This window comes from Octopus bimaculoides, chromosome 10 (assembly GCF_046866305.1).
Source record: "Octopus bimaculoides isolate indiv1 chromosome 10, ASM4686630v1, whole genome shotgun sequence".
Classification (NCBI taxonomy): Eukaryota; Metazoa; Mollusca; class Cephalopoda; order Octopoda; family Octopodidae; genus Octopus; species Octopus bimaculoides.
In genome coordinates, this window is record NC_142937.1 from 15,592,727 (window position 1) to 15,620,375 (window position 27,649).

The 27,649-nt window shown below is 34.5% G+C and overlaps 1 protein-coding gene across 1 annotated transcript in view; it reads left to right on the top strand.

Moving 5' to 3' along the window:
• LOC106880727 (ADP-ribosylation factor-like protein 15) overlaps positions 1-26,089 on the top strand; it is a 191,207-nt gene extending 165,118 nt beyond the window's left edge. The window contains exons 4-5 of the mRNA XM_052971044.2: positions 6,741-6,949; positions 23,515-26,089. Coding sequence (XP_052827004.1) covers positions 6,741-6,949; positions 23,515-23,664 — 359 coding nt within the window. The 3' untranslated portion in view covers positions 23,665-26,089. The remainder of the gene's footprint in view (positions 1-6,740; positions 6,950-23,514) is intronic.
• The last annotated feature ends 1,560 nt before the right edge of the window (positions 26,090-27,649 follow it).

The following is a 27,649-nucleotide window of genomic DNA, read 5'->3' on the forward strand; positions in this document are numbered from 1 at the left end:
GACTGAACCCGGAACCATGTGGTTCGTAAGCAAGCTACTTTTATTCATTAAATTTGCAAGCTACTTACCACACAACCACTCCTGCGCCTATGTGTATATTTCTATTATATATTTATATCGGCCAATTTGTGTGTGTGTATGTATATATGTGTGTGTGTGTATATATATATATATATATATATATATATATATATAGATATATAGATATATACACACACACATGTATATGCATGCATATATGTATATATTATATATGTGTGTATGTCTATGTGTGCATGTGCATGTGTGTGTTTGTATATAAATATATGTATACACACACACACACACATATATGAATATATACACGCACACATATGAATGCATATATGTATGTATTATATATTTGTGTGTGCGTGTGTATGCATGTATACATACATAGATACATACATACATGTGTGTATATCTGGTTTGTATAAACTATGCCATCTAATTGATAACCAACTAACACCACTTCTTCTCCACCCCATCACAAATATCATTAATCACAATATATATTTATTACGAAAAACAACAACACCACAAATAAAACAACAGACAATGGCATTTATTTCATTTAATTTTGTATAAATCTTCATGCCTCAGTAAGTATATTCTTATTGCCTTGTCTGACTAGTCAGTCATTGTTTGTATACAGCTGCTTGTTTTAACTTCTCTTTTACCTTTCAATTTATTTGTCTATTTGTCTATATATATGTGTGTGTGTGTGTGTGTGTGTGTGTGTGTGTGTGTGTGTGTATGAGAACATTTTGTAAACAAACTTATAAGCACAGCATGTGTTGGTATTCTACATAAATAGAGAAATTTGAGAATGTGTGTGTATGTATATATATATATAGGCGTAGGAGTGGCTGTGTGGTAAGTAGCTTGCTTACAAACCACATGGTTCCGGGTTCAGTCCTACTGCGTGGCACCTTGGGCAAGTGTCTTCTACTATAGCCTCGGGCCGACAAAAGCCTTGTGAGTGGATTTGGTAGATGGAAACTGAAAGAAGCCCGTCGTATATATGTGTATATATATATATATATATATATATATATATATATATATATATATATATATGTATGTGTTTGTGTGTCTCTGTTTGTCCCCCAACATTGCTTGACAACTGATGCTATAGAATAGAGTAAGTACTAGGCTTCCAAAGAATAAGTCCTGGGGTCGATTTGCTCGACTAAAGGCGGTGCTCCAGCATGGCCACAGTCAAATGACTGAAACAAGTAAAAGAGTAAAAGAGTAAAGAGTATATATATACGTATATAAATGCACACACACACACACACACACACACACACACACTATGTAAATGTGAGTGTATGTGGTTATGTGTGTTTAACCCTGAAGGGCTCTGAATTTGTGTCCCAAAGAGAATGTTGTCCATAAAAATTTTAAATTACATTTTTTTGTTGTTGCTTAGATCCCAACAATGCACCACTACATCATCATTCCATAAAATGTGTTTATGGGGAGAAAAATATTTAAAAACATCACTATATGTGACAAAGAAATGAGGAAGGTATCAGGTGGTCTTGTGATGTGCTAGAAACAACAGCTAAATCACCCTTAAATCTCACACCATTTTGTCTGAAAATTATCTTGAAATTATAAACAGAAACAAGTTGCAGATTCAGACAGTCTCTATTTTAAAACTATGATAATAAAATATTCAAAAGGAAGCTGAAAGTTAAGGATTTATTAAGGTGAGGGTGGGGGTAATTGAAAAAATTAAAATTTCACTATTGTTTTAAAATTATATTCCATTTTCTATTTGAAAATAAAGGAAATGGCAATTGTAATGGTTTCCAATTTTTTTTTTTAACCTTCAAGGCTTCTATTGTTTTTTAGTGTGTAGTGAAAAAAAATAGCAATAAGTGGCATTGGGTGGAGGAAGGGAGGGGTTGAAAAATATTCATAAATTTTCAAAATTTCTTTACTAAATAGCACACTTATGTGGGTGTGCTATTCCAAAAGTCCGTCAAGGCATTCAATTGTGAAAATTAACTGCCAATGATGGGATGCTCAGCTTGTGTGTGTATGTATACACACACACACACACACACACACACACACACACATATATATATATTCACTGATGACCACACCCTCCCCCTTTTCTTATTTCTTCCATCCTATTTCCTAAAATTAACTCCTTTGAAAGGCCACCAGCCCTTGTGAGAAAATGTGTTTATTTACAAATATGTTGATAAGGATACAGGGAAAAAAAGAAAGGAGAAAGTAAAAAAGAAAAATACTTTGTAATGAAATTTCAATGAATTGACCACCTCTCTCTCTCTCCCTCTCCCTCTCTCTCTCTCTCTCTCTCTCTCTCTCTCCCTATCTGTCTATCTGTCTAACCTTTCCCAAACCTTTATTATTATTATTATTAACCGGTGCATCTCTCCAGCTTACCAGTTTTCAGTCAAACCGTCCAACTCATACCAGCATGGAAAGCAGATACTAAATGATAATGATGACCTCTCCTTCTGTCTCTATCTATCTATGCATACATACACACACACACACACACACACACACACACACACACACACACACACACACACACACACACACACACACATTTTATAGGTATTCATTTCATATGCACATTATACATATTGTACCTGTGCATGTGTGTGGTTGTGAGTGAGTGTGTATGTATGTGTGTGTGTGTGTGTGTGTGTGTGTGTGTGTGTGTGTGTGTGTGTGTGTGTGTGTGTGTGTGTGTGTGTGTATAGGTGTTGCAATTTCTGAAACCAGGAAGACCTTTATTCAAATAATTATTCAATACAAGTGGGGAGCAAAATAAATGTATTTATTTTCAGTTCATTCTCCACTTCAGTCGGTGAAGCGGAAATAACTTGAAATGTATATCACGAGAAGCCTTAAACTGAAGGCATATGGGGCACGCATACATTCATGCTTGGTTTGCACCAGCTCACTCTGCATCCATAGTGCCGCACACTTATGAATTTCACGCTTACTGAAGAAGACCGTTGACTGTCATAGAGGCAGTTGTTTGTGAGAGATAAGGTGTGTATGTAGGTGTCTGCTTCCTCGTGGATGTAGATGTATTGTACATGGTGTATACATGTATGTCATATGGATGAATATTCTCTTATACATTAAGTGTATATATTGCTTGGATAGAATTATGTTTATGGACGTGTGGGACTTAATGGACTGTGCTGATAAATGTGTGTGTGTGTGTGTGTGTGTGTATGCTTCAGTAGCAGTGTTTAGTATGTGTATATATTAAGTGTCTATATACTATTTATGCCATTAGTGTGTGTATCAGTGTGTGTATATGATTTATTGCATTAATGAGTACGTGTGTATGCGTATGTATTTATATGTGGGGAGGTGTATGTAATGAATATAAAGGCTAGTGAAGTTTGTTGTGTTAATTAGTGTGTTTGTATGGTGTGTTTATATGGTTATGTTTATACAGGTTTTTATTATATGTGACAGTGTATATGAGATGAAAGTATGTTCATTGGTCAAGCCAAAGCTACTAGTAGTGTTTATCATCTCAAATTACAATGAAGAATGAAAGGGGTGGAATTGGGTATGCCATTAAGTCAATTTGGAATGCACTCTGAAAATTAACAATATTTCTTCTCAGTGTCTGTTTCAGCGGTTAATTTTCTCACTCATCCTATCACTTTCTCTCTCTTTGATTCTATAGCTTTGAGCATGATTGTGCTCTGTGACTAGCCTAAGATACCTTCAGTTAATATACAGAATTGTATAATTCTTGAGGTGTACACAGAACAGCGATAGTCCAAACAATAACATATTTATTCATTGTTAATCCATTCTCACTGATTCATCATCATTATCATCATCACTGTCATCATCATCATCACTGTCATCATCATCACCATCATCACCATCATCACCATCATCATTTAACATGCATTTTCCATGCTGGCTTGGGTTCGATGGTTTGATTAGAGATAGCAAACTGCAGCACTGCACCAGGTTCCAGTTTATTTTGGCTTGGTCTCTACAGCTGGATGCCCAAATGTTAATATCTGATCTCTGTTGTTTGTCTTCAGTCCTCTGGGCCACTTCTATTATATTCCCTTTCCTGTAACTTAAAGTTATGCCCTGACACCTCTTCCCCACCATTATCACTCTTTTCCTAACTGGAGTAGCCATGGGTGTAAGCCATATGTATATGGATGCGTATATATGTGTCTGCAAAACAGCAGGACACCTGCTCCTGTCTCTCAATCATACTTTAATCTCACATATTCTAGCAAAAAGCTACCTCCCTCAATATTACACTTTGCTTAGTTGATTGGAGTTTTGCCTTGTGAGTTACATGGTGACCTCTCTAGTGCTGGTGCCACATTAAAAGCACCTAATACACTCTGTGAATTTGTTGGTGTTAGGAAGGGCCTCTAACTGTAGAGACCATGCCAAAGCAGACATTGGAGCTTGGTACACCCCTCTGGCTTATTGGCACCTCTCAAGCTATTGCACCCATGCCAGCATGGAAGATGGAGGTTGAATGATGATGATAGAGAACATGTCCTCCTTTTACACTAGTGAACAGTGTGTGTGTAGTATGTGTTATGAATGCACACAATTCACTAGTGTAAGGGGACTTTAAAAAACTGCAGTGTTTCAACCTCATTGTGTTTCTTCTGCCAGACTAATGCATCTAACAAGAGCACAATGAAATCAAAGCATGGCATTGTCTTGGTGTACCCTTGCATCAATGAATTGCAATGTGTTTTGAACACACATCACCTAAAAGAGGAGGTATTCTCCATTGACAAAAATGAAACAGCAATTAGATGTTTTAATTTCATTCTGCCAGAACATATTAAGAATGAACAAGTTACATTATAAAATTTTATCATAATTATTTATTTACATATCAGGGTAGATGAGCTGGCAGAATTAGTAGAGCATCAGACAAAAGGTGGTGCTCCAGCATGGTCACAGTCAAATGACTGAAACAAGTAAAAGAATAAAAGAATATAATGCTGTGTGCTTCTTTCATCTCATTACATTCTGGCTTCAAATCTTACCAAATTTATCTTTTGGCTTTCATCTCTATGGGGCTGATAAAATAAAGTACCGGTTAAGTGATCTGCTTGATAATATCAACTAAATTCCTCTTTGCCAAAACTGCTGGCCTTCTGCCTAAATTAGAAAAGAAATTTGTATTAAATAACCAACTAACTAACTAATGATAATAATAATAATAATAATAATAATAATAATAATAATAATAATAATAAAAATAATAATAATAATAATAATAATGGTTTCAAATTTTGGCATAAGATCAGTAGTTTCAGGGTATGGGGTTAGTCAATAACATCGACCCCCGTGCTCAAAGGATGAAAGGCAAAGTCAACCTTGGCAGAATTTGAACTCAGAATGTAACGACAGGCAAAATACTGCTAAGCATTTTGCCTGGCATACTAATAATGCTGCCTTAATAATAATAATAATAATAATAATGTTATCATGTACATTGTTTTGTCTTGGTATAAAAGATGGGCCACAACAAATATTCTGCTCAATATCACAGATTTGCTTGTCAGTTTCTTGACCTTAACCAGTTGAGCATGTCCCTTAGTGGTTGATGATATGTGCATCTCTGATCATGAGCAGAAGTAGTGGGGGAGCATCATAGCCATGTTATGAGAGGAATTCTTTGGGGTTTGGATAAGTCACCTTTAGAAACAGGGGTGTTTTGTTCATCATCCTTAAACAACCCTTATTCAGGGGCCTTATGAGTGGGATGGGCTACTCGACCTGAAGAAAATTCTAACTGGGCCCCACCTGCAATTTTTCTTCATTTTCTTTTACTGACCTTTTAGTGATATATATATATATATATATATATATATATATATAAATTTAGATTCAGGTGAATATGGTACTTAAGTTTAGGCACCAGACTTTTGTATGGTATTATCCACACAGTTTCAAAATAAGGTGATTAAAATCAAAATAAGGTGTTGCTTATTTTGATATATATATATATATATATATATATATATATATATATATATATATATATATATATATATATATATATATATATACATATCTATGTATATTCACATATACATAGACATATATGTAATTATGATATGTATGAAGGCGTGTGGGCTGGTGGCTAGGGTGCTATTCTCACACTTAAGAGATTGTGCTTTCCATTCCTGAACTGGGCAGTGCATTGTGTTCTTGAGCAAAACATGTATCTGTCATCTATGACAGGAAAGCCCATGATATATATGCATGTATGTATGTATGCATGCGTGTCTGTCAGTTTCTCTGCAGATATATATATATATATATGTATATGTATATATATATATGTATGTATATATATATATGTGTATGTAAAAATATATATATATATATATATATATATGTGTGTGTATATAATTGAACACATGCACAGAATGTATGTGATTTGCTTGTTCACTGGTTGGCTCCAATGTGTGTGTGTGTTTGTCTGTGTGTGTTTGTGTGTGTGTGTGTGTGTGTTTGTCTTTGCATGTTTCTGTTTTTATATCTTTCTTTACATTGATATTGCTTGAAAAAAAAATGCTTTTTGTGTTTATGTCCCATAACTCAGGATGTGACCAAAGAGAAATTGCTAAAATGACATTGTGTGTATACCTGCCTGCATTTATGTCTATGTCTAATGTGATCTTAATTATGCTTTTCAGGTGCTGATAATGTGAGGATTTATTGGGATCGGTACCTTTCTGGTGTGGATGCTTTGATTTATGTTGTGAACAGTGCAGACACTGCTGATGATCTGCAGCTTGCAAGCCAAGAATTGACACGAATATTACAGAATAAGCAACTCAATAATGTTCCACTTCTTCTAATGGCAAATCACCATGACATGGAAGATGCACGATCTATGGACCAGGTTTGTTAGTCTACAGAAATTCTTCTCTTTTTTTTATTTCTTAATTTTACTCTTGTCAGAAGAATACAGTCATAGGTTAATGGTAAACACCTAGCAAGCTTAGTTTGTGATGAAGTGGGAGGTTTCATCCCAGTTCACTTCTGGTCAGAGTCTTTCAGACATCACCACATTATTTTTTTATGGTTATCTTGGACAATGTTAGTTTATATCTCTTTTCATTTCCTAATACTCTTGAGTGCTATTTGAAGGAAATTTTGTTGCTTTTCTAGCTAATAAATTAACCATGTGGTGGCTACCTTGTTTTGAATATGTAATGAAGTTTTGCTTCCTGGCGGGATTGTTTTTCATTTTATTTGTTCTCAGTAACTTTAATTGTTTTGGCCTTATTCAATAAACATTGAGAAAAAAATCCATACCTGGTTGACTTACTTAGACCTCATCATTCGAAGATGAAACCTTTAAAGATGAACCAACAACTTATAATTGGTTATTGGATGTTTTCCTTTTTTATTTTCAAAGAACAAGGTTGTTGTTCAGCTCTATTTTCATCTAGGTCTTGTAATTTTGACCAAAGATGTTCCCACTGTGACCATTCTAAGTTTTTTATTTTTTATTTTGGTGGGGGAGATGTGTATCTAAGGACTAGATTATTTAGTGTATCCTGCCTTTCTTAAATTGGTGTAATTTGGTTGTAATTTGAGAAAGATTGGGCTGCTTTTACGAAGCAGTTGAGCAACCTCATAAGTGCTCTTTCACTAGCTCAAAAAACAGTGGTTGTAGTCGAGACAGGAGAAGGAAATCTCAGCTTTAAGAACGTTTTAGTTTGCCAGTTGTGACTTGTTGTCTTTTAAACTTTAGAGTTGTCAGCCCTGACTGAGCAGATATGAAATATTTTAAATTTACTTCATTTTTAAAGCATTAGATATGTATTTTATTTCAATACACACACATATACAGACATACATTATATATATATATATATATATATATATATATATATATATATGTATTAATGCGTGTTTTTTTATGTTGTTTTTTTTTTAGTGAAAGCGCATGGCTTAGTGGTTAGAGCGTCGAACTTATGATCGTGAGGTTGTGAGTTCGAATCCCAGACCGGGCTGTGTGTTGTGCTCTTGAGCAAAACACTTTATTTCACGTTGCTCCAGTTCACTCAGCTATAGAAATGAGTTACGACGTCACAGGTGCCAAGCTGTATCGGCCCCTTTGCCTTTCCCTTGGATAACACTGGTGGCGTGGAGAGGGAAGGCTGGTATGCATGGGTGACTGCTGGTCTTCCATAAACAACATTGCCTGGACTTGTGCCTGGGAGGGTAACTTTCTAGGTGCAATCCCATGGTGAGTCATGACCGAAGCGGGGTCTCAGCAATGCTTGTTTTTATGTTCTGTTATAATAAAAACAAGATTTACATTAATCTGATACTTTTGTAGAGGACAAATTTATTATTCATTAACAAGAGTAGTACTGACAGTGACTTCAAAGTTTATATATATATATATATATATATATATATATATATATATACATATATAATAATAATAATAATAATAAAAAGTAACAACTGAAGACTATTATAACGACAACCTTTTACTGTTTGTTCTAAATTATAACACACACATATATATATATATATATATATATATATATATATACTAGCAGAAATACCCGGCGTTGCCCGGGTTAAAGAGAATAATGAAATCTAAAAACGCTGTCTAGACTACGCATCGTCTTTATATATAGAGATGTATATACACACACGCACCCAAACACACGTATATATATGTATATCAATATAAATATATGAAAGTCAATGAAGTTTCGTAAAAGAAGGTGATCATGTACATACTTTCTTGCTGTTGTGATTATAACACCTCATTGTAAACTATGTTCCTTGTTTTCCCTTGTGGAGCATATACAAATAGGTTTTTTGTTGCTGCCCACTCTTGAGCAGCCAACATACAGTTGTCCATGTGAGAAGCAGGGCTCTTCCAAGAGAAGACCAGCTACAGACAGTGTTTGACACTGATATTTGTTTATGGACATGGCAAAAGTCACACGAAGGGGGAATTGTAGTCTTCTGAATGTAAAAGGATGGAGTAAGAGGAATTCTTGGAATAAAGACGTCATCCCCTTTTGCACATCCAGAAAGAATGGTAGCCTCGATAACGTGTGACATCATTTTCTAAATAATGCTCATCTGTTATGTTCGGGTTAAAATTTCATCAACATCAAAAATATATGAATTTTCATGGAAGTTATGGCCGTTATGCAAAGAATATAATTTCCAAATTTCATAAAGATCCATTCAGTACTTTTGACATAGTTTTGGATAAGAAAACAAATGACTAATGTGTGTGTTTGTGTGCATGTGTATGTATGTGTGATGGGTGTATATATGTATAGATATCTGTATGCATGTATATATGTATATATGTGTACATATTACATGTACATCTATGTATATATATATACATCTACACATATGTATACATATACATGTATGTATAGATCTATATATATATACATATACTTGTACATCTATATGTATACATATACATCTCTCTCTCTCTCTCTCTCTTTCTCTCTCTCTTTCTCTCTCTCTTTCTCTCTTTCTCTCTCTGAAAATATCTGTCATTACAGTATCGAAATGGTGTACATATACATGTATGTGTATACATATACATCTCTCTGTCTCTCTCTTTCTCTCTTTCTCTCTCTGTGAAAGTATCTGTCACTACAGTATCGAAATGTGATTGTTTCAGTTAGTGGAATAGTTTCATTTTTAAAGTGAAAGTATTTGACATGAGTGTTTTTGTTTCACTTTTGACACGTAATACTTAAATAGTGGAGGAGATATTATGTTGCCGTGTGCTCGAACTCTGCAAGAAGTTAATAATTTTTTTTTACTAAAACACAACTGGAACCCTAAGTAAGGCATGTGTAAAATTTGAAAGAAATTGGTTGCGTAGTTCTCGAGTTTTAGGGAGACAGACAGACAGACACACATTCTCATTTTTATATATATAGATATTAAGAGTAGTCATATATTTATTACAAAGCTTTATTTAAAGGTAATTTTTTAGTATCAAATTAAACATGTATGTCTTGTTAGAAGACCAAATTCTGCTTTCTTAGCCTTGAGAGATCTTCGCATAGAGGCACTTGGTGCATAAAAACACACACATCGATCATGAGAGGATTTCTCAAGGCTAATAACACAGCATTCAGTGTTCTAACAAGGCACCCATGTTAAGTTGGATGTAAAGATTACCTTTTGGTATTAATACTGCTTCTGTCTCTAATAATTAATCTTTAGTTAAAGATTATTGGATATTTGAATGAATTTGAATGCCAAACAATGTAATTTAATTAAACAGCTTTATGATTTTTTTTCTTGGATATTTTTTTCTATATCTAAAAGAACCTTTTCAAAAGGTTCTTTTAGAAGTGAAGTTAGCTGTACATAGATGTAGCATGAGAGAGAGAGAGAGAGAGAGAGAGAGAGAGAGAGAGAGTGAACGTAATGAAGTAGACAAACGTGTTAATAAAATATGACATTTTATTGTAAATGTTAAATTTTTACTATTTGACCTACAGCCATCATTCACATTTTTATATGTGTGCATAATGTTAGTGGTTGTGGTGGTGGTGGTGGTGGTGGTGGGCAACTTGATGGTATGTTCCAAACTGAAATTTATTCTTTTAAGTAGCCATGTTGCTATGCACAGATGACCTCTTGGCCCTTTCATGACCCAGCAGAATATCTAGGGTTTGACAATCACAGTTAGAGAGGGTCGCACTCGATCTGGGTTGGCTCTTTATTTATCAACCCTGAAATACTGAAAGGCAAAGTTGACTTCAGCAGGATTTGAACTCAGTGCTCAAAGAACTGGAACAAATATCACAACACTTTCTATCCCTACTCCAATGACTTGATAATCAATCACCTTCCTGCTGTGGTCTATATATAATGAAATATAGGTGTAAATTTCTGATCAAAAAATGATTTCCTACATTTGGTATATAACTCATATATAACTCTTTCAAACAACCAGCATACATATATGAGCCACAAAAGCTTATATCAAATGTTAGCATGTAGATGTAAATCACAAAAAACATATGTCCAAACCTGGCATACAAATGTGAATCACACCAGCCGATATGTCCAATGTTAGCATATATATGTGAATTGCAAAAGCTTATATGTCCAATAGCCAGCATTCATATGTAAATCACAAAAGCTTATGCCCAATGTTAGCATGTTGATGTGAATCACTAAAAACTCATATGTCCAGTACCCGGTAAACATATGGGAATCACAAAAACAATGTCTATTGTTTGTATACAGATGTGTATTACAAAAGTTTATATACTGAAATCCAACATCCTGTTCTCTTCTTTGTTCAAAAAGGGAGCTACATCATTTTCATTATTGTTAGTATACTTCTTATCCCTTGACTGTGAGGTTGTTGGGACATTTGTTGATGATGTAACTAGATTTTGTCATTACACTCAGTCTGCTACTACTACATGGGGTCCAGTGGAATTGAGTCTTGTTCATTCTTTGATGGTAACGTGGGCAATGTTCAATCCAGTATGGGTTCTGGTCTGGTGGTCATTATCATGAATATATTATGGGTAAGTTAACTTTGTGGCACTCTTTCCTCTCCAGGCTGTTAGTCACAACCATATGCCTCAACCTGAGACACACTGTGGCCCCGAACACTAGGCTGTTGACCTGAACAGATTCCTCCACTCTAGCCTGTGACTCCTTAGGAAGCCTTACCTGCAATCTTTCAACTACTGGTGCAGTGTTAATACCACCTCTTCACTTGGTTTAGTTCACCAAGTGAAGTTGGATATTAGGGTTTGGCACCAGGAGCCATCATTTGAGAGATTAAGTGTTGAATGAAGACCAATGATGCCTCTCCACCTGACCATCCCCGACAAGGTGCAGCTGCCAGACACCTCTATTCCGATCCTCCAAAACCCCAGTATGCAGATGTAAATTACTAAAACTTATATGTCCAACAAGTAAAGAAGCTTTTGTTACTATTGATGATCTTGATCCAGTCATATTAACTCAACTAGCTATACTTCAGAACCAAAAATTTCAAAGCCTCCAGAAGAGATGAAGAAATCAAACAACAGGAGGGAAAGACTCGACAAAAAAAAAAGCTTGACAAAATCAACTTTGTACTCCACCAACATTGCCATGCAGTCAGTGCCATTAATTCTTCTATGCAAGAATTGGTCTACAGAGTCACCAATGATATCACCATAAAAGAAGCGTTCAGCACAGAAGAAAATAAATGCTTGGATATGAGATAAAGCCACTGCCACTGAGACTAAAATGTGTATCGATAAAACATGAACTATGATTATTCATTGGCTGATCGGAGTATCACTGAAGCCTTTATTTTTCTATTAACTCATTATGTCAAGCTATCGAAATACTTTTACCTTTGAGCAAAATGTATAATCTGAGGAAACTGGCAATGGTCAGCACCAGAAACTATTTATCCCGTAAGATAGTTCATAGAAGATTTTGGTGAATTGAAGAATCTAATATTTGTGCTTTGTTACTGAATAAAGAAGTGAAGGTGCATGGCTTAGTGGTTAGGGGTGTTTGATTTACAGATGAAAGGTTGTGAGTTCAGTTCTTGGCAGTGCATTGTTCCTTGAGCAAGATGCTTTATCTCACATTACTCCAGTCCACTCACCTGGAAAAAAATGAGCTGTACCTGTATTGCATTTCAAAGAGATAGACTTGTCACATTTGGTGTCATGCTGAATCTTTCTGAGAACTACGTTAAGATTATACATGTGTCTGTAGAGTGCTCAGCCGCTTGCATGTCAATTTCTCTAGCAGGTTGTTTCATTGATTGGATCAACTGGAATCCTTATTGTAACTAACAGAGTATGGGTTGAGTGAAGAACAGAGATGCTATTGACTGATCCCAAGGGGCAACACCTCTTTCTTTCTTTCTTCCTTATTCTCAGATAAAGAAAGAAACTGAATTATTAGATTCTTCACTCTTTTTGACGATTGAACATACCAGATTCTTCTGTGATATCTCACCTTAGACTAGATGTAAGTTCCTAACTAGTCATACTAGCAGTCTAGTTTTAATTGGTAGTTGTAGCCATTTCTTTAGTTAAAATACAGTGGACAACCATCTGAAAAGTGGGTAGTTTATATTCTACTATTTAGATTTTGCATTGTGTCTGGCGTGATTCTTAAATCTGAAGTGGAGCTGTCTGTCTTGTTGCAAAATGGCATCTTCATTTCACTTACAGTAAATAATATCTTTGATTGAAGAAGGTATGAAGATCACAATATTTTATTTTCAGTCTCTTATAAACAAATCTAAAAAAAAAAAAAAGAAAGAGAATTATATTTGCAGTTCTCCAAGATTTAGTTGTGCTTTTTCATGATGCCTATTTACAAACATGGTGAACTAAGCCATTGAAAATTAAGCGCCTTTGTTAAAAATGCAGACCATTGCTGCTGTTGGAATGTAAACGATGTATCTCCTGACTGCCAAGTTGGCAACATATTGACTTGGCTATCTGCTGCCATCCTTCTCCATATACACTCTGCCTCATCAAAAGAAATTCATATTCAATAAAAGAAATGTTGAGGTGAAATGGCTAAGCAAATAGATATCAACTTGCAACTGGGATTCCATTGTGTTATTGGGCAGTAGGCTTTATTCTGTATTGTCTTAGTTCCTTTAGCTGTTGGAAATCATTGCCATTTCGAAATATTATCTGCAGTAAAGTGATATTCTATCTAAAGAAGGTTTATCTCTAATCTGTTTGAAACTATTATATCAGAGTTAAAGGTGGTGAGCTGGCAGAGCTGTTAGCATGCTGAACCAAATGCTTTGTGTCATTTCTTTTGGCTTTATATCAGTGCTTCTCAAGTATGGTTCATACGTCCCTTGGAGGTCCATATAGGATGTTGTAGTTAAAATTTATGTGAAATAAATTGCTCATGCTTCTACAATACATAAAATATTTTAACAATTATTTTAAATACAATTCCTAATGATATTTAATTATAAAAATACACTCTCTGAGTGGTTGGCGTTAGAAAGGGCATCCAGCTGTAGAAACTCTGCCAAATTAGATTGGCGCCTGGTGTTGCCATCCGGTTTCACCAGTCCTCAGTCAAATCGTCCAACCCATGCTAGCATGGAAAGCGAACATTAAACGATGATGATGATGATGATGATGATGATGATGATGATGATGATGATGATGATTAGGATACTTTTTTAGACATTGAATGCCTTTAGTATCGACCTGAGTAAAATAGGAGTCAAAGGGGTCCATAGGGAAAAAAATAGTTGAGAACCACTGCTTTGCATTCTGAGCTCAAATGCTGCCCACATCAACTTTGTTTTTCATCCATTTTGGGCTTGATAAAATAAGCACCACTTGAGCACTGAGAACAATTCAGACCTCTCTGACCAAAGTCACACGCCTTGTGTAGAGCTCAGAACTGTTTCTCTGGGACCACAAGATGTTAGAAATAGTTACCATTTAGAAATGTTACCTTAAGTAAAGTGTTATCCCTTATCTGCTTTTTTCTTTTTTATATCAGAGCTAAAAACTGTTTGTCTGAGACCACTAGAAGCTACTTGTGGTTTAAGAAGAATCTATTTTCCATTAGTATGTTTTGCTATTGTTAATATCTAGTCCAGTAGTTCTCAACCATTCTTTACCTATGAACCCCTTTGATGTCTGTGTTACTCAGGAGATGGGACCCTCATGGCCATTCGGTGTCTAAAAACTCACATTATATTTTCATGATTAAATATTATTAGGAATTGTATTAAAAAATATTTAAATATTTTGTGTATCGTAGAAATATAAGCAGTTTATTGCAGATAAATTTTAACAACAAAATTTTAAATGGACCCCAGTTGAGAACCATTGACCTTGTCCTAAGTTAGCCCTTATTGAGCAGACCTATCATTAAAGATTTTCCAGCTTTGATCATTGCATGTTTTTGTATATCCAAGACTACAATATAAATTGTAAGGTTTGAATTGGCAGTCAGTAGAGCAACAGACAGAATTCCTTGCAGTATTTAATCTAGATTTTTGTATTCTGAGTTCAAATCCTGACAAAGTCAACTTTGATTTTCATCCTATTGCGGTTGTTAAGTAAAGTACCAGTCAGTGCTGAAGGTTGACTCTCTCTCTTTCTCTCACTCTCTTTCTCCCCCTCTCTCTTTCCCTCTCTATTCTCTCTCTCTCTCTATTCTCTCTCTCTCTCTCTTACTATCTCTGTCTACTCTCTCTTACTATCTCTGTCTACTCTCTCTTACTATCTCTGTCTTCTTTCTCTCTCTCTCTCTCTTACTATCTCTGTCTTCTTTCTCCCCCTCTCTCTTTCCCTCTCTATTCTCTCTGCTCTCTCTCTTTCCCTCTCCATTCTCTCTGCTCTCTTACTATCTCTGTCTTCTTTATCTCTCTCTCTCTCTTTACTTCCCTCTTTCTCTTTATCCTTTCTCTCTCTCTTTTCTTACGTAGAAGAAATCAATTGTGGTTATACCTGGAGAAGGATGAGCTCCACCAGGTTTTATAAATATCCAAGACATGCTGTATGCCACTCTAGGGCCCTCTTGTCTCTATCAGGAGCAGAAACCCCATGGAAAGATAATATAAAATGTGTCTTCTTTTTGAAGACAGTTGAATTTGATTTAAAGGAAATTTGATTGCTATTTCTAGCATTTCTAGCAACTGTGTTGAGGCTTTGTCATTAACTTAACATAATATGGTTGGTCAAATGGTTTTTACCGAAAGGAAAATTTTACCTTTGCTGAAAAAGAGTTCTATTTAGAATAGTAAGAAATATTTGAGAAGCAATATTGCCTATGAAATAATCTTTACTGCTGATTCACACAAAATTATATATTTTCTTGTTTTGCTTTTAGTTTTTTGTTCTTAATATCTAAAGGTGATTGAAAAGATGAAATTATGTTTGGATCAAAATAAAATCAGGATTGTGAGTAGATAAAAACTAAAGCTTACTGAGAAATATATATTTTTTACAACAGCAGAGAAGATTAGTATTTTATATATTATTATTATTATTATTATTTTATTTTATTTTTTTTGGCAATAAACTGCTAAACTAAAATTACGCATAAAATGTCAGCCTTATATACTATAGCATGTCTGAAGAAATCAATTTTATTTTGCCTGTGTGCCAAATCTGTATAAAGTTTAAATGAATAGTGGACTCTTTCAGATTTCTAACAAAAAGGTTATGGAGTAGCAGTAGCATGCTAGATGTGGTTTCATATCACAATGTTCTGAGTTCAAATCTCACTGAGGTTGAGTTTTTCTCATCTGTCTAAGGTTAATAAAATGATTATTCATCATAATTAATCAGCTTATCATGCCTACATTTTTTGCATTCATTCTGAGCTAACTATGGACATTACAACACAATGTGAGCTAAAGTCTCATCTAAATCATCACACATTCTACATTTAATTGAACACTCCTGCTCATCTGTCATTCTATTGATGCAGTTTACCCTTTATGCCTGATACTGTGCTGTGAAAATCATTCCTTTGGTCTCTGTCTTCAGTATTCCTTTGTTTAATCATAACCAGCTGTCCTTGTTATCCCATATCTATTTCCTCTATTGGGAAAATACTGAGTGAAACTCCTTTCCTTCAAAATTTCATTTCCTCTTTTCCACATATTCTCTTTTTAAGCTCCATTTAGGGTTAATTGAAACTGCTTTAACAGCAAAGTCCCAAGATATGTTCTTAGCTCCCTGAGGGCATATTGCATACATTATTGTGCTTACTGCTATTGTTGTTATAGCATTAAGTGTCTTTATTTAATACATTTAGTAGAAGGTTATGCTTTTATAGAACAACTGAAGTAGATTGATTTGATCCAAAATATGTTACTAGTCATTGTTTAACTATTTTGATATCAACGAAACTGAAGTAAAACTGTCTCTGAGTCTACGGTACAAAATCATTTGATTAAAAATGCTCATAATTTAATTAAAACCTTCTTTCAGAATTTTCATGCAAGAACCTTTAGTTAAGTTATGTTTAAACACTAGATTAATTATAAAAAATTAATTACTTTATTAGATGCCTTAAAATTGTTGATTAATTGTACAATTAATTGGAAAGCACAGTCAATGGTTTCATCAGAAATATGTTCAAGAAAGGGTTAATCATTCTTGGAGATGAAAAGATTAGCTAACTCCCAGAATTTGAGGTTAAAATATAGAAAATAATATTGAATACTATAAAGTATTGCATCTAGTGTTCTACTGTTTCAGTTGCTCTGCTATCTTTTCAGTGATTATAATGATTTCTTAAGTGGAGGCGCAATGGCACAGTGGTTAGGGCAGTGGACTCGCGGTCATAGGATCGCGGTTTTGATTCCCAGACCGGGCGTTGTGAGTGTTTATTGAGCGAAAACACCTAAAGCTCCATGAGGCTCCCGCAGGGGATGGTGGCGAACCCTGCTGTACTCTTTCACCACAACTTTCTCTCACTCTTACTTCCTGTTTCTGTTGTGCCTGTAATTGAAAGGGTCAGCCTTGTCACACTGTGTCACGCTGAATATCCCCGAGAACTACGTTAAGGGTACACGTGTCTGTGGAGTGCTCAGCCACTTGCACGTTAATTTCATGAGCAGGCTGTTCCGTTGATCGGATCAACTGGAACCCTCGACGTCGTAAGCAACGGAGTGCCAACAATGATTTCTTACATAAGAACAGCAAAAGGTCACAAATTTTAGTGATGGGTTATATTAATTATATCAACCCTAATACTTGGCAGATACTTTATTCTATTGATCTTAGAGAGATGAATGGTAAAGTTATCTTTGATGGTGTTTTACCAATTCCAGGAAGAAGACTCAAGGAGGGAGTCACTGCTTGGCTACTTGTCTAAATTTCAGGCCTTGTACCTATAATAGAAAGGATTATTATTATTATTAATATTCTATTGTCTTTACAAAGCTTCTAACGCTGGAGATGTACTATGGCGCCATGTGTTCACTACCAGTGAACTAAGGTAGCACCCCTTATTTTTCAAGCACTTTCCGGAACATTCGAGCGGTTCCAAGCAGTGCTGTTTTCTGCAAGTGCTCCGCCCTTATTGCAGCCCCTATTTGTTCCATGTACTTCTCAAGATTTTTACTCACTGTTCCCTGGGCTCCGACAATTATTGGTACTACTACCACCTTTCTCATCGATCACAACTGCTTAACCTCCCAAGCTAACCTGTCATATCTATCGACTTTTCTTTCTTTCTTATCACATATCTTGTTGTCAGCTGGGCATACTATATCTATGATCCAGCATAGTTTGCTTTCTTTCTCTTTATTATATTTATTATTATTATTATTATTATTATTATTATTATTATTATTATTATTATTATTATTGTAATTTATATTGGCATAATGTCACAGAAATGTAGGAGAATGGTGTTAAAGCAGTCTGATAATACGACAAATAATTGTTTTATTAACTCCCCCTTCTCCTCTTCTTCCTCTTTCTGCATGGATGATGGAAAATGAAGTCAGAACCAACAGTGGATGTAGGATGTAAAAAGCATGACATTAAATAACTAAATACTTACTGTAAAACATTTAGACTAATGTTCTATAATTCATTATATCCCACCATCTTTTAAATACAACAAAAACAACAAAAAAATAGTTATAATAATAGCAATTTGTAAATGTTATTACTAACATAAATCTTGTCGATTATTGGGAAAAAATTCTCTCAAATCATCTCTTAAATTTTTCATTAAAAAATGAGTTGGTAATTAATAACTTTAGTGTATATTCTGAATTTTATTGCATTTAATGTAAAGTTAATGTAAATTAGTTTCTTATATTATATTTATATTTTTATATCTTAATTTACACATGACCTTATGTATAATTATTGTATGTTTCTAGCTAAAAATTAAAAAAAGAAAACCTACAAAATATTAAAAAATAAACTGAAGTAAAAAACAAAAATGACTCACAATTTAAAGGCAAAATATTCAATACATAATTGCAGAGTGGATGTAGGTATTTAAAAAATAATGACTCTTATAAAACAAGTTACATTTCCTTCTGTACAGTATTGAACCTTGTGTGCATGTGTGTACACATATATACACATGTATATATTGACTTTTTAATGCTTGCATGGGTCAGATGGGATCTGCTGGGGTGGATTTTCTACAGCCGGATATCCTTTGTGTCGCCAACCCTCACTTGGTAATATTTCCCCATGGCCAGACATCTTTCTCACAGAAGATTGGAAATGAGTAACCTTGCTTGTATGACATCATGTGATGACTAGATGAGGAAGCATCCCTCCCACACATGCACACACATTTATATATACACACTCACATACACATATATATCATGAGGCTTTCTTTAGAGATGAAAGGAAGGATCTATAAGAGTTGTGTGAGAGCTGCAATGCTGTATGTTAGTGAGATATGGTGTCTGAGGGGGGGAGAGAGAGATGGTAATTTTGAGAAGGACTGAGAGAGCAATGGTGAGATAAATGTGTGGAGTGAAGCTGTTTGATAAGAGGTGGACTAAGGATTTGATGGGAATGCTGGGGCTGGAGGAATCAGTGGCATGATCGGTAAGGGTGAATGAAGTGAGGTTGTATGGGCATGTGTTGAGGAGGGATGAAGAGCACGTTCTGAGGAGGGTGATTGTGTTTGAGGTAAATGGAGCGTGAAAGCAAGGTAGACCAAGGAAAAGGTGTAGGGGACAGGTAGAGGAGGAGATTGGGAGGGTTGGTTTGCAAAAGGAGGATGCCCAAAACTGGGCGAGATGGTGTGAGGGTAGTTACTATGACATTGAGGTAGATCCAGCCACCCCTGTTAATAGGGACAAAACCCAGATTTAAAACACTGGATGATGATATATATATATATATATATATATAATGATAATTTCTTAAGTTATCAGAAGTTGGATTTAGTATTAAGCTTTATTAAAGATTATAACTAAATCCATCTTCTGGTTACTTAAGAAATTATTATTATTATTTTGACTAACACTGCGGAGTTCCTGAAGTAGATCCAATGGAAATATACCCTGACTGCTGATAACACCAGGTAGCCCAAACTGTGCCACTGTCCTACTCAACACTTCAACACACTAACCGACATATATTAGTCCAAAATATTTCCCAAAGTGCCTCATAGTAGGACTGAACTTGAGATTGTGTAGTTAGGACATGATCTTCTTAACCACTCAGCCAAGCCAAGTCAGGCACAAACACACACATTCACAAAATTAAAACTATGCTAATTTTATAATTTTTTTCCTTTCTTTTCCCTTTTTTTTTTTTTGGTTTTCTTCTATTTTTTGCTCCTAATTTTTTCTTTATCTTTCTTCGAATTACTTTTCTCCGTTTTTATTTGACTGAAAACATAACAGTTACAAGTCTGTATCTCTCTAAAATGTATGCACCAGCTACTCTGCTTCCCTTTCTATGAAAATTTTGTGAAACAGCAATGCTTTATTATTATTATTATTATTATTATTATTATTATTATTATTATTATTATTATTATTATTATTAGTATTTTGCTAAAGATTAATGGAGTTAAACATCTAAATTTTTTTCCACTGTGATTTTTAAATGTTTTTTTTTTTTTTTTGTTGATATTCTTTGCAAAATTTAAGGTCAAACAACTATGGTTCTGACCTTTCCCACAATATATTTGGCAATTGTTCCAAATGAAAGGAAACGTTACTGCAAGTTACAAGTAACATAAATTGTACCTTTTCTCTCTTTCTCTCCCTCCTTCTTCACCTTCTTTTCTCTCTCTTTCCGTTTCTTGTCTCTCTCTCTCTCTCTCTCTCTACCTCTCTCTCTCTCTCTACCTCTCTCTCTCTCTCTCTACCTCTCTCTCTCTCTCTACCTCTCTCTTGCTCTCTCTGACTTTCTCATGTAAATTTAGATCTGGCAAGCAACCTATTGGAATCAATGCATGTCTTCATATATCTTGATTTATATACATTGAAATTCCTGAAAACTTAACATGGCAATAAATCTTTTATTTTCTTTAACAATTAGACATTTTTTATTTATAAACCAAAATAGAAAATAGAGTTGGCAAAATTCAATGCAAATTTTAATACAATTTAAAAATGATTTCTTTCATTGGTTTACAAGTGAATATTTGTAAAAGATCATTATATTCATTGAACTGACTCCAGTATATATATGTCAGGTATTATTTCATTGAACCGGGAAGAAGATACAGAAGAAGATGTAGAAGCCAGAAAGATAATGATAACCCTAACAGAATTTAGTCTCTAAATTTAGATGGATGCATTGAAATACTGTCAAAGCATTTGGCCTGCCATATCTGTCCGCCACCTCCCCCATCATTGCCACCATCACTACTGCTGCCACCCCCCACCCCCGCTGTCACCACCACCACTACTACTATTAGCAGTCCAGTCATTGCACCATCTGCAATTCAATTACAATTATAGAAGCCAATGAAAGTACTTCCATATGGTCACTCAGCAATGTTAGAAAATGCAGCCAAGTCACATCACAGACTAGTTGGACTATTGGAGAAGGAGACATTGGATAATGTAGTTATAGATACACCCATGTCATCGGAATAGTTTGCAACAATTATCAGTCCAATTATTTCATGTTCTTCTCCACATACTCTAGAGAGGGAATACTCTAAATGGCTGACATTGCCCTTCACACATGTCATGAATATGAAACTTTTAAGTGTTAACCAAACACCCAATTAACTCTATGACATCTAAATTATCAATATACAGAAATATCTATTTATTGATTTTTTTTTTTCTGTTTAATTAAGGGTGTAGATTATTTGTAAAATTTTTCTTCCTCACAAATATGTAGTCATATCTACTCACACACATAGATACATATAAACATATGCATGAACATAGATACACACACACACACACACACACACACACACACACAGAGACGAAGATGATATGTGCTTACTGGACAAGCTGAAAGTAAGGGAGAGATCTGCAGCTAGAATGGAAGGAAGCAGTGTAGATAGGCTGAAAGAGATGACATAATACGGAGGGATTGAAGGATAAAAAGATGCATAAATAGATGGCTACATAGATAAATAAATATTTGGACGGACGAACAGACAGAGAGATAGATAGAGTGAAGGAGAGAGACAGAGAGAGAGAGAGGGAGGGAGAGACAGAGAGAGAGAGGGGGAGGGAGAGACAGAGAGATGCATAAATATATATAGAGTTTTGGGGACGTAAACAGATCAGTACCAGTTGTAAGTCAGCGAATGGGAGGAAACAAACACAATGCCATGCACATATACACATACACATCTAGATAGACAGACAGATAGATAGACAGACATATAGACAGACAGATAGATAGATAGATAGATATATAGATAGATAGATAGATAGATAGATAGATAGATAGATAGATAGATTGATTGATTGATTGAGAGAGAGAGAGGCAGACAGATGTATAGACAGATAGATAGATACTATCCAATGTGTCTATCACTTTTCAAAATGGATGGGGTGTATCTTGAGAGAGATATCACTGCTATTTCTAGCAGAGTGAGCCAGAAGTATGTAGAGGCTTCCCTATTGGTTCAACAACCATTTTCTATCCTAAGCATAGGTAGGTGGGATTTTTATAATTTCTAGTTTTGCACATTATTCGAGCATCTGTGTTTTTACAGTTGGATGCTTTCACACTGCAAATCAGTCAAGTGTGAAATAGAATTGGGATTTATTGTCTGTTAGGGAGATCATGGAAGATGACAACAACAACAACAGCAACAACCCACAGTAACAACAACAACAATACTGTTTTCCAATAGCATCAACCAGTTGTCAGTGCATTCATTATTCACCTGTGCTTTGTATGGTACATTATATGTTTGTACGTATATACACACACACATACATATAAATATATATATATACATATAAATATATATATACATATAAATAAATATATATATATATATATATATATATATATATATATATATATATATATATATATATATATATATATATATATATATATATATATATATGACTGTATATATAAACATGCACTTACATATATACACATATATGTACATATATACACACACATATATACATTCGTATGTGTATTTATATATATAAACATACACTTACATATATACACATATATGTACATACATACACACACACACACACACACACACGCATATATATATATATATGCATATACATTCATATATGTATCTATATATATATAAACATGCACTTACATATATACACACACATATGCATTCATATATACATTCATATATATAAATATATATATATATATATATATATATATATATATATATATATATATATATATATATATATACCCCACACACACACACATAAATGAATGTATATTTAATTTGTGTCACATTTTTTTTTAATGCGCATATATTTACTTTTTTTGTTACTTGCAGCTGAAGCAGATATTTGATTGGCCGATAATATCAACCAATCGTCAGTGCATCATTCACCCCTGCTCCATCAAGAATACAGACACCATTGAACAAGGTTTCAAAAAACTATGTGGAAAATTGCAGATAAATGCATCTAGTCCAGGAAAATAAGTAATTTGAAGTCATGAAAGTGTCTTAAAAATTGTAATTTTTCTCCACATTGGGGCAAGAATACGTATTTATTTATTTGTCTTCATTATTGTCATTGGACGCAGTATCCAATATTTGATTAATTCACCTGGTTTAATCAGTTTCTGTATCAGAATTTGATTAATCCATCATGCATCCTATCACTCAATATATTCATTGGAAAAAATTTATGCTCCTTGTAAGCGTATGTCTTTGACCTGATTTTCATTCCCAGTTATTCTCATTTCACTTCACATACATCACTAATGCCTTGAATGTCACACAATTCTAATTTCTTCCGTCTTTGTAAAAGTAAGGCCCTGTGCCTACATAAAAAAAAATCATTATTCATTTATTCCACTAACCTCACAATCTATCAAGATTTTATTGTTGTATCTTGGGTGAGTCATAATTCCAATAATAAACACATGCATTGGTTCTATTTCACTTTATTTGTCAATTGGTTAACTAACTAATTAACCAATCAGTCATTTGATTGATTGATTAACCAAATGATTAATCAAACAATCAATTAGTTAATTGATGAAATAGTGAACTGACTGGAAAATAAATAATAAAGAAGTGAAATACAACCAGTGTGTGTGTGTGTTTTTATTACTGGCATAATGACCCTCCCAAGATACTACAAAACATGCTTCAACTGATGAGTTCACATCAAAAATCTTGCAAACCAAATACAAAAATGACATTTTTATTTATTTACCTATTATTTTTTTTTCATTCTTTTTGAAATATTTAATATTTTCATTAAAATTCCTGGATGGGTGATTTGGCAGAAATAGTATGCAAACACTCTATGTGCTTTAGTTATAACTATTTGAGTGTCTTAATTTAATGAGGGTTGATGTTGATTTTTTTCATCCCAGTAATTCCCATCCCAATCGACAAATTATTTTATATATAACACAGGACTGTTCTTCCCCATAGTACCTATTTACATTGATGTGGTCTGAGTTATATGAAAATTTATTGCTTTTACTATGGGTTTACCATTGCCCTGATAATGAGATATGAATAGTCAATCCTTTGGCTGGTAGACTAACAAACTTATTACAACCAATCTGTAGCAAACAATAGGTCTATATTTGGAGCAATAGGTACATGGCTTACATCTAGTCATTTCCTTGGGTACATGAGAGTTGACATGGGAGTACAAAGGGCTTAGCAGTTAGGCAATTCAGCTTATGATTATAAGACTGTGAGTTCAATTCCCGTCAGTGCATTATGTCCTTGAGAAAAACACTTTATTTCACATTGCTCCACTTCACTCAGCTGGCAAAAATGAGTAGAACCTGTATTTCAAAGGGCCACCCTTGTCGAACTCTGTGTCATGCTGAATCTCCCTGAGAACTACATTAATGGTATATGTGTTTGTGGAGTACTCAGCCACTTGCACATTAATTTCACGAGCAGGCTGTTCCATTGATCGGATCAACACATGTTGTCGTAACCAATGGACTGCCAGTTTTTTTTTTGTTTTTTGTTTTTTTATGGAGATACACAACTGCACAAGCTATCAACTGCAGTTTTATATCTAATGCATTATCATGAATAATATTTTACCTCAAAATCCCTTGTATCCTTTCTCTCTATAAATATCCCTCTTCATCTTTCTGTTTAACTTTGCTGTAACAAGACCCACAGTACGGTTTTTAAGTAGTTTATACATAATGATCATCACTGCTATAATTTACATAGAGTAATAATCGCTACTGTTGTTACATATAATATTCATTGTCACTTTCATCATCATCATCATCGTCACCATCATATAATGTCCACCTTTTCAATGCTTGCATAGGTCAGACAATTTGTTGAGGTAGATTTTCTACAACTGGATGTCCTCCCTGTTGCCAACCTTCACCTGTTTCCAAGGAAGGTAATATTTCTCCATGGCCTGACATGTTTTTAAGGAAGACTGGAAATGAACAACATTGTTTGTATACTGGTGATGCTCACTTACAATCATCATATAATATTAAAACACACAGACACACAAACACACACAGACACACAAACACACACAGACACACAAACACACACAGACACACAAACACACACACACATGTACACAAACACACCTCTTTCAGTTTCTGTTTACCAAATTCACTCACAAGGTTCTGTTCTGCCTGGGACTATAGCAGATGACACTTGCCCAAAGTGCTGCACAGTGGGACTGAACCCAAGACCACATGGTTATAACTTACACATTTTAGTCATTACATTTAATTACGATCACTGTTACATCTGATAACTACTATATCACTGCAAAACTGCACAGCCTGATATGGTTAGGCTGCTGGTCTCATAATTGTGAGGATTTAATTCACAGACTGAGAAACACACTGCTTTCTTGGGCAAGGTACTTCATTTTACATTATCCCAATCCAATCCACTCAGCTAAAAATGAATCATGTCAGCTGCAGAGTTGCTCCTTTAAAGATTATTAGGCCATATTATGACAAATGCATGATGTCAGTGACCCTTGGTAGCTATAGAAGGTAAGTCATCATAGCTATAGTTACATATATATATATATATATAAACAAATGATATATAAGCATATGCATGTACATACCTACATCTACATGTATATATAGATGCATATTCAGGTACAGGACGTTAGAAAAATGAACAGGAGCATAAAAACAAAATGGACTTTGTTTACAGACAGCAGAACGAACACAGGAAAACAAACAAGCTACTTATGGAATTATCCCTTCATCAGCTGCCTCAATTCTAAAACTAGGCGTTTCGAAGATAAGGCAGGATGCACTCTTAGAATGGTTTCTTCCTGAGTAGTGGATTAATATATATATATACTAGTTACTATAGTTATAGTTATTTTTAGTAACTGAGTATGACTTTAAATTACATCTAATCATGGGGGCCCTAGTTTGGGCATTCCAGAGTTTTGAGGAGTGTGGACCCACTTCTTAGCCACTATTGTTCCCAGCTCTATTCAGACTTAGCGTAGTAACTACTGTCAAGGTGCCATCTATGGGTTAATTGGCATGTCATGGAAGAAGGTTAGAGACACCCTAGCAGACCCTGGTCTTCAGCTCTTTAGCTGCTTACCTAAGAGAAGGTAACTCTATACAAATCTCTCTTCTTGATAACCACTGAGCTCGTGTCACTTGGGACCAGCTCTGCACAAACCATGCCAACTATAATGATATTCATTGAACAGATTGTTCAGAAAATCATGATACTTGTGCCGACATTGTCACACTTTCTTCATACGTCCAGTGGCGATGCGGAGAGAAGTGACGGGGGACAAGTATAGGATGCTACCGCAAGTCTTCAGCTTTGATCCTACACACAGATGGCCATAGGGTTAATGGTCTGCAATCCTACCATGTGCAGCTGTGTGTCACTGAACTCACATTCATCAAAGCAACAAGAGAGACCATCAGCTTCTGTTTAGTAGTCACCATAGCTAAAATAGCACACACAAGACACCACAGTTATAGCTTACATACAGTAGTCATCACTGCCATACTTTGCATAAGCATCACTGCTGTAGTAACATAAAATAGTCGTCTCTGCTTCCAGCAGTCATAGGTTTAGAAAACTTAAATATAGATTTATGCTTTTGAAATGCATTTGTAACACACTGTTCACACGTTTTATAGAAATATCAATACTCATCTTTATCTTCTTGGTTATATTTTTTTAATATTTTTCATCTCATCATCATCATCATCATTGTTGTCGTCATTATTATTATTATTATTATTATTATTATTATTTATTATTATTATTATTATTATTATTATTATTATTATTATTATTATTATTATTGTTGTGGTTTTTATTATTATTATTATTATTGTTGTGGTTTTTATTATTATTATTATTGTTTTTATTATTATTATTATTATTATTGTTTTTGTTTTATTATTATTATTATTATTATTATTATTATTATTATTGTTGTGGTTTT